Source organism: Lissotriton helveticus, chromosome 10, assembly GCF_964261635.1.
Source record: "Lissotriton helveticus chromosome 10, aLisHel1.1, whole genome shotgun sequence".
In the NCBI taxonomy this organism is placed as follows: Eukaryota; Metazoa; Chordata; class Amphibia; order Caudata; family Salamandridae; genus Lissotriton; species Lissotriton helveticus.
Genome location: NC_136071.1, coordinates 362003261 through 362018447, shown reverse-complemented (window position 1 = coordinate 362018447; position 15187 = coordinate 362003261). Strand labels below are relative to the sequence as shown.

Sequence of the window (15187 nt, the reverse complement as noted above, 5' to 3'; positions counted from 1 at the left end):
TTCTCCACTCCTTACCACCCCCAGACTAACGGGCTCGTGGAGCACTTCAACAAGACCTTAAAGGGGATGATCCCGAGTCTGCCAGAAGACCTGAGGCGGAAATGGGACATCCTTCTCCCTTGCTTGCTGTTCTCGTACCGCGAGGTACCCCAGAAGGGAGTCGGATTCAGCCCCTTCGAATTGCTCTATGGCCACCCCGTTAGGGGACCCCTTAGTCTGGTCAAGGAGAGTTGGGAGAAGACTTCAAAGAAGCTTCCCCGGGATGTTGTCAACTATATGCTGGCATTCCGCAGCCAGATGGCTAAGCTGTGGAAAGAAGCCTCAGACAATCTGGAGGCTAGCCAAGCCGTCATGAAGGAGTGGTATGACCAAAACGCTCGGACGGTGGAGTTGGACACTGGACAGAACGTGTGGGTCATGGAGCCTGGGGAGCTTAGTGCCCTCCAGGACCGGTGGACTGGACCATACGAGATTGTGGAGCGTAAAGGCCAGACCACCTATGTCATGGACTTGAAGACCCCCGACAGCCCCACCGGGTGCTCCACGTCAACCGCCTGAAGCCTCATCATGAGCGATCAGAGCTTGATCTCCTCATGGTGACGGATGGGAGCGAGGAGGAGGAAAGTGAGCCTCTTCCTGACCTTCTAGCGGCTCAGGAGAAGGATGGTTCAGTGGAGGGAGTTATCCTCTACCCATCCTTGACCCCAGAACAACAGAGGGACTGCCGCCAGGTTTTGGCGCAGCACACCTCGTTGTTCTCCCTCACGCCTGGAATTACACATCTGTGTACCCATGATGTGGACACAGGGGACCGTCCGCCAGAGAAAACTAAGTCTTACCGGCTGTCCGACAAAGTAAAGAACAGCATCCAGGGTGAGGTGACCAAGATGCTGGAGCTGGGAGTAATCGAGCCCTCCAGCAGCCCGTGGGCTAGTCCGGTCGTTCTAGTGCCAAAAGCGGCTCCACCGGGCGCCACACCAGAACTTCGGTTCTGTGTGGATTATCGGGGGTTGAACTCTGTCACTAAGACAGATGCTCACCCGATACCACGGGCAGACGAGCTGATTGACCGGCTGGGAGCAGCCAAGTACCTCAGCACCATTGATTTGACATCAGGGTACTGGCAGATTGCCATGGCCGATGGAGCAAAGGAGAAGACAGCGTTCTCCACCCCCGAGGGTCACTTCCAATTTCGAGTGATGCCCTTCGGGCTCAAGAATGCTCCGGCCACCTTCCAGCGGTTGGTGAACCAGGTATTATCTGGCCTGGAGTCCTTCTCAGCAGCTTACCTGGATGACATAGCTGTCTTCAGTAGCACCTGGGAGGACCATCTGCAGCATCTCCAGGAGGTGCTGCGGGCGTTACAAAGGGCTGGCTTGACCATCAAAGCTAGCAAGTGCCAGATTGGACAGGGCTCTGTCGTGTACCTGGGACACTTGGTGGGTGGAAGTAAGGTGCAACCCCTCCAGCCCACGATTGAGACCATCATGGCCTGGGAGCCCCCCAAAACTCAGACAGAGGTCCGAGCTTTCCTCGGCCTCACTGGCTATTACCGCAGATTCGTCAAGGGATATGGCACCATCGTGGCCCCCTTGACCGAGTTGACGTCCAAAAAGCAGCCCCGTCAGGTCATCTGGACGGCTGCTTGCCAGGAGGCATTTGAAACACTGAAGCGCGCAATGTGCACCGCTCCGGTGCTGGCCACTCCGGACTTCCACAAAGAATTCATCGTGCAGACAGATGCCTCAGAGCATGGCGTAGGTGCCGTGCTGTCACAACTCAACGATGATGGTCAAGACCAACCTGTGGCCTTCATCTCCCGAAGACTCCTTCCTCGGAAACGGCGATGGAGTACCATCGAGCGAGAAGCCTTTGCTGTGGTCTGGGCTTTGAAGAAGTTGAGGCCATACCTCTTTGGCTCTCACTTCCTGGTTCAAACCGACCACCGACCCCTTCGCTGGCTCATGCAAATGAGAGGCGAAAACCCCAAGTTGCTAAGGTGGTCCATTTCCCTACAGGGGATGGACTTTAGGGTGGAACACCGGCCCGGAGCTGACCACGCCAATGATGACGGTCTCTCCCGGTTTTTACGCCTTAGTGACGAGAACTCCCTAGAGGTTGGGTAGCTCTCCCCACTTTCAGCTGGGGGGGACGCATGTTAGACCTGTCAGCCCTAGGGTGGTCTTTCCTGGTGATTTTTTGCCCTGGCCTCATTTTTTCCACCTATTTTTTTGTTGGCCCTTAGGTCTTCGGGCACCTTTTCACAGCTAACCTATGTTAGGGTGCAGGTGCTCTCTACTTTCAACATGGCTGCCACTGGCCCCTGCTACTGCAGCGTGGTCTTTTTAGTGTAGCACCCTAGTTGCCAGGAGCAGACTGGGTCCCCATACATTGTTGCAACACCAGCCACCCAGCCCCTGTCCATAGTTAGAGTGGGGAAGCTCCAGGAACCTTCCAGAAGGAAGGCGGACCTGACTTTTCCCGCCTTAGAGAGTGGTCACCTGGCCTGGGCATATATAAGCCAGGGAGGGAACTTTTTCCAGTCAGTTGGGGCATCACTGACCTGGGGAACCCACGCAGGAGTTTTAGGCGGGAGGGCCTAGTGAGGAACCTATGCTACTGGGAGTGACAGGATTTAGGTGCTGCCTCTTAAGCTCAGTGAGGTGTCCAAAGCTAGCCCCCTGATCTGGCCCAGTGGTAGGGAACCCCAGGGCCCATCTGCAGTGACTGAGGAGAAATTCTTCAAGCCTTCAACTCATTCACCCCCCCCCCTCTTCAACTTCAAGAAACAAGCAACTAAAGGCGCAGAACCATCCAAGCGCCAAGAAACCTACTTCATGAGACCAGGTACTGGACTGAGCTGCCCTGCGCATTACCTGCCTTCAGCTGGGCCTAGCTGTCTCCCCCTGTCTGAACTGAATGACAAGCGCTATAAATTGCCCCATCCTGCCTGCAGATCTGACTGACTAACTTGTGGAGCGCTGTAATCTGCCCTCCTGCCCAGCACTTTGTCAGATCCTGCCTGCCCTGTCAGGAATCGTCAAAATTGCCTTCCTGCCCTGCCGGCGCCTAGCGCTGAGAAGCGCCGCCAAGCGCTGTACCTGGCCGCCTGGGGAAGCCCCCTCGTCACCGCGGCATCAGCGCCACCCACGCGACGTCTCTGAGGCCCTGCCGGCGCGCCCTGGGGCTGCCCACCTTTGCGCTGTGTCCAGCGCCGTGTTTGCCCCCTCGGCGGCCCTCGGTTCCAGGAGAGGGCCGCCGCATTGAAACTGACAGGCTGCGCTAGGCCTGAAGCCTACTTGGAGCCCGTCATGTGAGCGGGAGCGCCGCCGCATCATCAGCCGCGCCCCCGCCCTAGCTGCCTCGCCATTGGCTGTTCCCACCGGGCCCCGCTGACACGGCCCGGTGCTTGGGGAAAGCCGTGTCTCCCCTCCGAGGGAGACAGGGAGACATGGAGCCAGAGAGCCCCCGGTGGTGCCTTCCCCCCTGATCTCGCTCTGGCCCCGGCGCCTGGTGCCCGAAGCCAATCCGGCACAGCGCTGGCCCGAGTGAGGCCCTGGAAGGGTCGAACACCCCTATACCTCACCATTGACTACGTAAGGGCCCCGGAGGGCCGAAGAATAGAGGTAACCCCCTGGGGAGAAGGGCGGTAGGCGGTAGGCGGTAGGCCGAGTGAGGCCCGAGGTCGCCCCTCCCCCGGGGTTAACTGTGACTTGCCCTGTTGGCCCATTTCTGGTGGTTTTGAGTGAGGCGAAGGTGAGTGGGAAGTCAGTTCCAGGTTTTCGCCGCCAGGTAGGAGAAGGATCTTCCTCCCATGGTGGTTTTGTTGATGCGAGGTACAGCAGCCAGGGCTTGGTTGGAGGAGCGTAGTTGGCGGGAGGGGGTGTAGAAGGAAAGTCGTGTGTTGAGGCATTCGGGTCCAAGTTCGTAGAGGGCTTTGTGTGCGTGGGTTAGGAGGCGGAATGTTATCCTCTTATTGACGGGGAGCCAGTGGAGGCTTTTCAGGTGACCAGAGATGTGGTCATTGCGCGGGATGTCTAGTATGAGTCTGGCTGAAGCGTTCTGGATGTGTTGGAGTTTTTTCTGAAGTTTTGCGGTGGTACAGGCGTATAGGGTGTTTCCGTAGTCCAGTCGGCTTGTAACCAGTGAGTGGGTGACCGTTTTTCTGGTTTCGGTGGGGATCCAGCGAAATGTTTTTTTGAGCATGCGAAGAATGTTGAAGCAGGAAGATGAAACGGCATTGACTTGTCTGGTCATCGAGAGTGAGGAGTCCAGAATGACGCCCAGGTTCCGTGCGTGGTCCGTCGGGATGGGGGCTTTTCCGAGGGACTCTGGCCACCAAGAGTCGTCCCAGGCAGAGGGGGAGGTGCCTAAGATAAGGACTTCTGTTTTGTCAGAGTTCAGTTTCAGACGGCTGTGCTTCATCCACTCGGCTACTTCTTTCATTCCTTCATGCAGGTTGGTTTTGGCGGTGTTAGGGTCTTTGGTGAGAGAGAGGATCAGTTGAGTGTCATCAGCGTAGGAGATGATGTTGAGGTTGTGTTGACGTGCGATGGTCGCGAGGGGGCTCATGTATACGTTGAAGAGGGTGGGACTGAGTGAGGATCCTTGTGGCACGCCGCAAATGACTTCAGTGGCCTCTGACTTGAATGGTGGGAGGCGGACTCTCTGGGTTCTTCCGGCCAGGAACGAGGTAATCCATTCCAGTGCTTTTCCTTGGATTCCGATGTTTCTGAGGCGGTGTAACAGGGTGTTATGACAGACTGTGTCAAAGGCTGCGGAGAGGTCGAGGAGGATGAGGGCGACTGTGTCTCCATTGTCCAGTAGAGTTCGAATGTCGTCTGTTGCTGCGATGAGTGCGGTCTCAGTGCTGTGTTTGGCCCGGAAGCCGGACTGTGATGAGTCGAGAGATTTGTTGGTTTCGAGGAAGGCGGCGAGCTGGTTGTTGACAGCTTTCTCGATGACTTTGGCCGGGAATGGAAGGAGCGAGATGGGGCGGTAGTTTTTGAGTTCGGTGGGGTCCGCTGTGGGTTTTTTCAGAAGGGCGCTGAGTTCGGCGTGTTTCCAGCTTTCCGGGAAGGTGGCGGAGTTAAGGGAGCAGTTGATGACATTTCGAAGGTGGGGTGTGATGACGGAGTCAGCTTTGTTGAAGATGTGGTGAGGGCAAGGGTCTGTGGGGGATCCTGAGTGGATGGAGTTCATCAGGCGTATGGTGTCCTCAGTGGAGATTGGGTTCCAGTTATTAAGGATGTTCAAGGGGGGTGAAGGTACGGCAGAGGGTTGGGTGGGTTGGTCTCCGGGTTGGTAGTCGAAGCTGTTGTGGATATCTGCGATTTTGTCGTGGAAGAACAAAGCTAGGGAGTCGAAAGGGCTTGAGAGGGAGTGATGTCGTTGGAGTTGGCAGTGGGGTTGGTAAACTCTTTGACGATGTTGAATAGTTCCTTGCTGTTGTGTGCGTTTTTGTCAAGTCGGTCTTTGAAGGCGGCTTTCTTGGCAGTCCGGATCAGTTGGTGGTGTGTGCGGGTGGCGTTTTTGAAGGCATCCCTAGAGCTGGTGTTTGGGTCTTTTTTCCAGGTCTTCTCAAGGGAGCGACAGAGTTTCTTGGATTTCTGAAGATCATCGTTGAACCAAGGGGCGTTTTTGTTGCCAAGTTTGCTTTGATATTTTTTCAGGGGTGCTAGGATGTCGGCGCTGTTGGTTAGCCATTGAGTGAGGTTAATGGCTGCTTGGTTGGCGTTCGAAGAGTGGGCAGGGGCGTTTTGAAGAAGCGATGAGGAGATCTGGTCGATGGTGATTTTGTTCCAGTTTCTTTGCAGAGTAGGTTGGGGGTGGTTGTGGGTAGTGGTCTTATTGTAGACAAAGTGGACGCAGCTGTGGTCTGTCCAATGGAGAGCAGTGGTGTGACTGAAGGAGATATGTTTGCTGGAGGTGAAGATGGGGTCGAGTGTGTGCCCTGCAATGTGGGTGGGGGTATTAACAAGTTGTTTGAGTCCGATGTTGGCGAGATTGTCCAGAAGGGTGATGGTGTTGCAGTCGATGCTCTTTTCCAGGTGAAAATTGAGGTCTCCCAATAGAATGTAGTCCTCGGAGGGGAGGGCGTGAGGGGTGATAAAGTCAGTGATGTCTTCACAGAATTGTGCACGGGGTCCTGGTGGTCTGTAGAGAAGGGTGCCTCTGAGTGTGGTCGGTGTGGATCTGGAAGTGAAGGTGTTCGGTGCTAGCGAGGTTGACGTCTGAGCTGGTAGAGATGCGGATGGAATTCTTGTGGACGATAGCGATGCCTCCTCCTGTTTGCTTGTAGCGGTCTTTTCGGATGATCTTGTAGCCTTCCGGGATGGCAATGGTGATGTCTGGGGCTGAGGAGGCGTTCATCCATTTTTCAGTTAGGAAGGCGACGTCCGGAGAGATGGTGTCTAGTAGATTCCAGAGGTCGATGGCGTGTCTGTGGACCGAGCGGGTGTTGAGCAGGATGCATTTTAGGTGGTTGGTGTCAGGTCTCTGTTTGGTGTTAGTGGATGAGGAGTTAGTCTTGGTGCCGTCAAACTTGCAGGAGTTGCATGTGAAGGGTCCATGGGTGTGTCCAGGAGCGGCTTGGGCGCAGTTGGGGAGTCGACCGGGGTTTAGGGCTAAGAGGGTGGAGGGGCCGTATGTAATGCGGGTGGGGTGGGTGGGACGGGGGCCAGGGGGTCTGGCGCTGGGCGCGGTCCAGGCGCGGACGGGCGTAGACGGACTTACCTTTGGCGCACCTTCGGCGCGCGGTCGCTGCGCGTAGGTCCTATTGACATAAGTTGGGAAGAGGAGGGGGGCGGGGCGTGGGAGGGGGAGCTGGGAGGCGGTAGCGAAGGGGGAGGGACAGGCTGCAGGCACAACAAAATGGTGGGCTCAATAACAACAACAGGACGCTATGCGAGGGCAATGCGAAGTAACAATCAGCAGCGCTGTGCACACAGGTCGGGTGCAAATCCAAACAAACAAATGCGAGGTCTCAAACAGCAGCGCTATGAACACAGGTCAACAATTAATATTGTAAAGCCCTGAAAGCAATGGTAAACGAGAGTAAGCAGCGCAATGCACACAGGACCAAATATCAGCAATGAACTATGCAATGCGGAGCACTACGCTGGAAACTGGGCGCTGAATCAAAAAATGAAAATGGCAGTGGATAGGCAGCGCTACGATACCACAGTAGCGCTTGTAGGTCGGGAGGTGGGCAGGAGCAACCGCTTCACGTGGAGTTCAGCTGGTCACAGAGGCTCCTCAGCCAAGTTGTTCCTAGTGATTCGTGGGTGGGAGGGGGAGCTGGGAGGCGGTAGCGAAGGGGGAGGGACGGGCTGCAGGCACAACAAAATGGTGGGCTTAATAACAACAACAGGACGCTATGCGAGGGCAATGCGAAGTAACAATCAGCAGCGCTGTGCACACAGGTCGGGTGCAAATCCAAACAAACAAATGCGAGGTCTCAAGCAGCAGCGCTATGAACACAGGTCAACAATTAATATTGTAAAGCCCTGAAAGCAATGGTAAACGAGAGTAAGCAGCGCAATGCACACAGGACCAAATATCAGCAATGAACTACGCAATGCGGAGCGCTACGCTGGAAACTGGGCGCTGAATCAAAAAATGAAAATGGCAGTGGATAGGCAGCGCTACGATACCACAGTAGCGCTTGTAGGTCGGGAGGTGGGCAGGAGCAACCGCTTCACGTGGAGTTCAGCTGGTCACAGAGGCTCCTCAGCCAAGTTGTTCCTAGTGATTCGTGGGTGGGAGGGGGAGCTGGGAGGCGGTAGCGAAGGGGGAGGGACGGGCTGCAGGCACAACAAAATGGTGGGCTCAATAACAACAACAGGACGCTATGCGAGGGCAATGCGAAGTAACAATCAGCAGCGCTGTGCACACAGGTCGGGTGCAAATCCAAACAAACAAATGCGAGGTCTCAAACAGCAGCGCTATGAACACAGGTCAACAATTAATATTGTAAAGCCCTGAAAGCAATGGTAAACGAGAGTAAGCAGCGCAATGCACACAGGACCAAATATCAGCAATGAACTACGCAATGCGGAGCGCTACGCTGGAAACTGGGCTGTACTGTGTCCAGAACAGCTCTGATGAAAAGAAGCTTTTGAGAGGGAGTCAGGTGTGAATTTGGAAATCTGATAGTGAACCCCAATGCCTGCAGGAGGTCCCCTATAGTCTGAAGGTGGGTAACGACAGCCTGGGGTGAGCCTGCTTTCAACAGCCAGTCATAAAAATAGGGGAAGACTGTCACCGCTGATCTCCACAGATGAGCTGCAACCATCGCCATCACCTTGGTGAAGACCCAAGTGGTGGTGGTGAATTCATAGGGAGCACAGTGAACTGAAGGTGCTTGTGGCCCATCATGAACCGCAGGTAACGTCTGTGGGCTGGTAGGTCAGGAATGGTAAAATATTCATCCTGCAGGTCAAACACTGCTATCCAGTCTCCTGGGCCCAGGGCAGATAGAACCTGAGTCAGAGTGAGAATTCTGAACTCCTATTTCTTGAGGAAGAATTTGAGGGAGCGTAGGCCTAGAATAGTACGAAGGCCCACCATCCTTCTTAGGCACCAGGAAGTAGCGGGGAACCATGATGCGCTTCTGGTGTCAGCCCTCTCTCAATGGCTCCTTTAGTCAAAAGAGGTGTCACTTATTGTTGGAGAAGAGATAGGTGGTCCTCCTATCAGCCTATCCTATGTAAGCAACATAGAGGGAGGGGTGGGCATGAAGGGAAAGAATCCAGAAGGAGCCCCTTTGGACAATCTGCAAAACCCACCTCTCTGATGTTATGGACTGCCAGCGGGGCAGGTAATGGTGAATCCTACCTTCAAATCAGCCTCCATGCTGGTAAATGGGTGTGCTAGGGAGGTTGGGAGGCTGAGGCTCCTGGGGGGGGTGTGGACGGACCCGAGTGCTGGCCACCCAACCATAGGGGTCAATAGGAGCTGTGTTAAAAGCCAGACTGGGGCTGGAAAGCTTGAGTGCCGCTGTGGCTGGGTGGTTACAGACGCAGTTGCACGTCCCTCCCATGATGACGAAAGGACCAGATTGAGGATGACGGGAGGCCATGAAAATGCCCATGAACCTGCCAGCAGCCCTGCTGCACTTATAGTGCTCCAGCGCTAATTCTGTCTTGTCCCTGAAGAGATGGGAGCCAACAAAGGGCATGTCCAAAAGTGATGTCTGGACATCCCCAGAAAAACCAGTAGTTCTCTACCAGATGTGGCATCTCAGAGCCACTGTTGATAAAACCGCCATGCCTTTGAGTCGGTGGTGAGTAGTCCACAGTAAATGGCGAGCTTAGGCGAACTTAGCTGTCTGAAACACCCTGAGAGAGCACAGCACAGGCCTCGTCCTAACTGTTAGCAGCACCTACACAACTGAGTCCCACAGAGCGTGGGAATAGCAGACAAAAAGACGCTCAGTGTTCACTGACCGTAATACCAATCTGGAGGAAGAAAACATTTAATTGTCCATCTTTTTGGATCCCCGATCTGGCAGGGTCATTGGGAATGCACCAAGATTTGGATGAGATGTGGAAGCTTGGACCACCAAGCTGTCCGGGGTGGGGTGTTGGATGAAGACGTTTGAGTCCGCTGGAGCAGGGTGGTGGTGGTGGGCAAGAGTACTTGTTGCAGGAGTCCTTGTGCTGGGCTTGGACCAAGTCTCAAGCAGGATTACATTCAGTGTTTCATTGAAAGTGAGAAGCGGTTCTGATGGGGACCCTTCTGTCTGAAGCACTTCCATCAAGATATTAATCTTGAATGCCGCTGAGGGCAAACTGAGATAGAGGACCACAGCAGCCCTCTGCACAACCATTGCAAATGAAGCTCCCTCCTCTTTAGCCATGGTAGAGGAAGAATGTACACTAGCATCTGGAGAAGTGCCCAGTCCACTGGCTTCACCCAGATCCTCACACCATTCCATTGGGTCTTCTTTGGGCTAGTATTTTTCAGGGTCCAGAGACCCTTCCCATTCCTCCTGAGTCCTAGCCCGCAAAAATAGGGCTCAGGCTCTAGCCTGCAAGGCATGACTCTAGTCTGCACCTCAGGATACCCCTCTGGCTCCATGTCGGGGATGAGGATCGGGATGGAGCTGATGGTGGGCACTACCGTGTGCACCATGATTATCAGCCACTAGATCGGCACTGGGGAAGGTTGGGATGGTATGAGCAGCACCGATCATGATCCATCTGTGGATCCATGAGGCCTGACTGGCACCGTAGCCAAAGCCGTTTGCATGAATCCAGAAGGAGCCCTTCTGAACCTGTGGCGCCCAAAGGTGCACTGGCAGGAATGGTCTGCCCAAGGATGTGGCCCATGGCCTCATAGAACTCTTGGAATTGGGCAGGGGCCGCTCCAGCTCCTGGAAACTCAGGGAGGTGCAGAGCAGACCCAGAAGCTGGCTCAGCCATGCACCCAGGTCTCAAATGGTGTCACTCCCTTGTCTTGTCGGCTAACAGATGATGTGAAGTCTAAGCATGCTTCAACTTCTTATTCTTATGCAACCTCGACTTACCCGAGTGGCTCAACAACTTAGAGTCCAATGATGACCTCGGGCTCCGAGGCCGCTCCTGGGACCTTCCTCTCGACCGGGTCCTTAATCATCACAGCTTCGTGCATTGAGCCACCAGGAGTTTGATGGATTGCTCCCTCAAGGCCTTCAGGTGCATGGCCTAGTAGTCAGGACAGGCCTTTGGGTCGTGGTCTCACTCAAGGCAACAGAGGCACGAAAGATGTGTGTCCGTCGCCAACATCTGCCAGTGACAGGTACCGCAGGGCTTGAAGTCAGCCTTTCTAGATGACATACTAACACATCAGGAGTATATCCTCAAAATGACTCATCAAAACTTCAAAAAATGCAAGTAAAAAAAGGACTAAAGGGTAGCTCTTCCCGGATCTGCGCTGACTAGCGCGGAAATAAAAGAATTGAAGTCAGCGCACCTGGGACCTATTAAGGCACCACAAATGTCACTTCTGACAGGGACAGCACCAATGATGCCGCACAGAGCAGAACGATGCCACCTACCAGTGCGCAGGAGTACTGTTCACAAACAAAATTCCGGATCCAGTCTGACACCTGGGGATAATTCAAAGGTGGGGAATCTGCAGCTAGAAGTCACTATCAGATTGTTTTTTTTACTATGTACTAAATACATTTAGTCATTCAGTAAATGGTTACCAAATCATAAAATGTATTCAAAATCACAATTCGAAGGTATGAGTTTTAAACACCCCCTCCAAATTGTGATTCCCAATGCACTATATCAATGGTTTGCTACTGCACTTTCATTTGCAAACAATTGATGAGTTACAAACTCCCCCAAAAGAGGTGGTAACTCAATCGTAAGAAAGCAGGGGTCCATAATGGACCCCTGACCCTTTGTGAATGTCAGAAACTTTGGAAGTAGGTAGTTGTAGTAATGCAGCCACATTACCTAAAATGGAAACTGGCATGCATTTAAAGCAATGTTTTTAAAAATTTACTTACTGACTCCAGCAGGCTCCATCCCTGTAATTGCATCCATCTAACAGGCCATCATCCCTGTGATGGCATGAAATTTGTAGTGTATCTCACGAATATTGATGAGGTAGGTCAGATTGCAACCCACTCTGAATCCTTGGTTTGTAAACTGGTCTATTGATACCTAAGTTGGTTTGCAAAACATTTTCGTGGTCACACCAATACTGGTCAAAACTTGCGACCGCAATTTTGTGATGACATCTATGTACATGTGGCCCACATCTGATACAAGAATAGCATACTGACTCTCTTACAGTAAAGATGTTTCAATACTCTTCTCAGATGATTGCTAAACAGCATATGTAGCTTGTAATATTTTCAGTACTTACTGGCTAAAACTAACTGAAAACTACTAAATGATCTAATATTGACTTTGTGTATTGTACACTCAATCCACCTCAACAGGAATTTGAAGGAGATCTTAAAATATATGAAGTTTCAGAATGGCTAACGAGGCTATCGGCTGTATCTAAGACAAGTGCCAGTTTGTTTTGGAGTGTCCTGTAATAACCTGAAACAACAATACTTCATAGCCAATGTTAATATTTATCCGACAGTATGAGGATCAAAATAAGAGAACAGGCACAGCAAGTGAAGCACAGTGTCAGACACTGAAGTGGGTCTTCAAAAAGTGACTCTTCATTTGGCCAGGACTCATTTATCGTAGTTGATAGGAAAAGTTCTGCTTGTTTTTTCTTTCTAATCCTTGAGATATGAGATGTAAGGTAAATTAGACCAACAGGACTCTTTGCATGTATTTTATCTGGGCTTATTAGGGAGATTTTGGAATAGATTAACCGACGTGCCACCACAGTTCACTTTATAACTGGCATATTATTTAACTAGAGGTAGAATTTTAGGAATCTTATTTTATTTTTGCAGATTTCCCCGATGAAGGCATTTATGCCGAAATGCATTGGAATGATGAAATTATGGAATGATTTATAGGAATCCAGTTATGATAAGAATATAATCCTACATATGGAATTGAACGCAAAATTAAATGCGAGTCGTGTTCATGAAGTATGAATAAAATACTTTGAAGATATACACTACAGTGCTTCACACTTTACTTGGAAGAACTTTTTCTGCAGTATTACAGCACACATCTGTGCCCCAGGAGACACTCGCACATTCAGTGTTGGTGCAACCCTTTTGAATTTAGACATTACTCCATCGCGGGGAGTAATCCTGAGGAGCACGAAGTAATTGGATATAAATTCCCAAAAAGTAGCTAGCAGTGCGCAGTCACACCATAAATCCTACTCTTACCTCACCCCTTGCAGTACAATAGTCAAAACCTTACCCATGTCAATAAATCACAAACCTATGACACATATGAACAGGAAGATAAACCTTGCTGTAAAACCTCAAGAGTCTTATGATAAAGACTTGTACCAAGAATTTAGAATGTAATCGTGCATTGCACCAAGGACCTCATTCTTCTGTACCATGAAGGTTTCAATTTGTTTGTAATGAGGGGTACCTGTAGTGGTATATCGTATTTTCAAATCTTGCTCCCTTACTTGATATATAAATCCATCTCCTTTGAGGGTTCTGGAAGCAGAGAAGACGTTGCTACTTGTTCAAACAAATCATGAAGATATATTTTCCCTGAGGTTCATAGAGATTTCCATCTCCTAACTTCAAAACCAACTGACATTTCACAGTAAAAGTATAATATTTTTAACAAAAAAAGGATGCCATACCACAATAGACCTCATCAGATTGATCTCCACAGTCATCAACACCATTGCACACTACACCGTGCAGTCCTGCAGGAACACATCTGCCATTGTGGCACTGGAATTCTCCATTGTGGCACGGCACACCGGTTCCAGGAGATGCTGTAGGTCCCCCTGGCAGTCTTGTTGACACTTTGTAGGAAACAAACAATAAGTAATGGTAAAACCCTTATAGTAGGTTAGTGAATGGGATACCATGACAATTAAACACCAGCCACATTGATAATCTCATGAGCGTTGAGGGCCCTAGAGACAAGGTCAATTGTCTAAAGCAGCAGAGTGTGTCAGTGGAAAGTAGAACTTGAACCAATAAACCATTAATTCAAGTTCCACCTTTCATTTGTGTATCCCCACTGACACATTTGCTATTGTTTCCTGTTCAACGAAAATCAGGTGCCTGATTTAGAGTTTGCTAACAGCGGAAAAACTTCCTATTAATGCAGGAAAGGCTACAATTCGGAAGACTATTGACTTGTGGAACTTTTTCTACAAGAGGCATAGCATGATCGAGGATGTCCACAGGCAGATTCTGATCAATGCTTAGCTTCTCTGCTATAATAGCTCTTTTTTTATTATCACTCAACACTAAATCAGGCTATAATTCTTGTACCTGACAGATATTTCCATTGTTCTACTCTTCTAGTGATCACTGACAGGGAATGGTGCTCTGGAGCACAGGTTAATCTGGAGATATACCAACAGGTCTGATATGTGATTGGCTTCATTCCAGCCCTCCTGTCCTATCAGAAGCACCAGCTTGTCAGGAAATCTCCCATTTTAATCATAAGCTATCCACCACATTTGCTGCCAAAATAGTCAATCCTATTTTTTTATGTGGGCTTGTGAGAGTCGATTTTTATTTAATTCCTTACTTTAGTAAATACATGAAATTGATCAGGGATGACTCCATTTTCCAGCCTTTGTATAAGCATAGGGCAGGACTCGGAAAAAGAAATAATAGACACCTAGGCCCTGGGGTCTTCTATATTCTACCCATTTAATACATGTAAATCAAAGACTCAGAGGCTAATTCAGGCTCTACTTTGCATTGCCTTTTTATTCTTCATGTGTTTCCAAAACCTGCCCAAATCGTCCTCCAAAGTGTCTATTATTAGCCATCCCCTTCAAATCCCCATCAATCTCTGTCACCTTTAGGCGAGACACTGTCCCTTATCTCCTAAAAGTTTCTCCTAGCATACCTAAGTGTGAATCACAAAGATCACCTCTCACCATGAACTTTGGAGCCAAACTCGATTCCTCAACTGGAACTCCTTTACTGTATAAACCAAATCTTACATATCTGAAAGTGTCTGGCACTATCAAAACCACCTCTCAACTTTCACAAGAAAGGTTTTCACTAGAATTGCAAACCTGATTCTTCAGAGGAACTGCTTTTACTAAGTTGTTAGGTCTCTTGCACTATAGAAGGCAATTCTCACCCTTCACAGTGAAGGCTTTCGGTAGAAATGTCAAACATGATCCCTCACAAGAAGGTCTTCAAACACAAGATCCATATTTGATCCCTCACCAGAAACCTGCTCCTTAAAGATTCCACTAGTCTGGGACTCCCCTTTTCTTACTTGGTCACTGTGCTCAGAATGTCCAATTGTAATCTAAATATATCCCTATAGTGAACAACAGACCATGAGAAGTACATGCTGTCTTTGCCTTTGGGTATAAACAATTTAATATAAGTGTGTATGGCTGTCAGTCAACTGCTGGACATTGAAAGCATATTTAAAAGGTGATGCCATAAGGTACCTTCCCCACATCCAAGGACTTCAACTCGCATAAATATGCCGTTATGAAAATCTTGAGGGAGAATCCGGACTTGTCGTGCACTGATCATTCGCTCAAGCTGTCTGACCACCGGGATTGAGTCATCTGAGTTTCCCTGGAAGTGCTG

At 50.5% G+C, this 15187-nt stretch overlaps 1 protein-coding gene across 1 annotated transcript in view; it reads right to left on the bottom strand.

Annotated features, from left to right (window-relative positions):
- LOC144784018 (SCO-spondin-like) overlaps positions 1-15187 on the bottom strand; it is a 1726865-nt gene that overhangs the window by 1233580 nt on the left and 478098 nt on the right. Inside the window, exon 44 of the mRNA XM_078662721.1 lies at positions 15043-15184. Within this exon, the coding sequence (XP_078518847.1) occupies positions 15043-15184 (142 nt within the window). The remainder of the gene's footprint in view (positions 1-15042; positions 15185-15187) is intronic.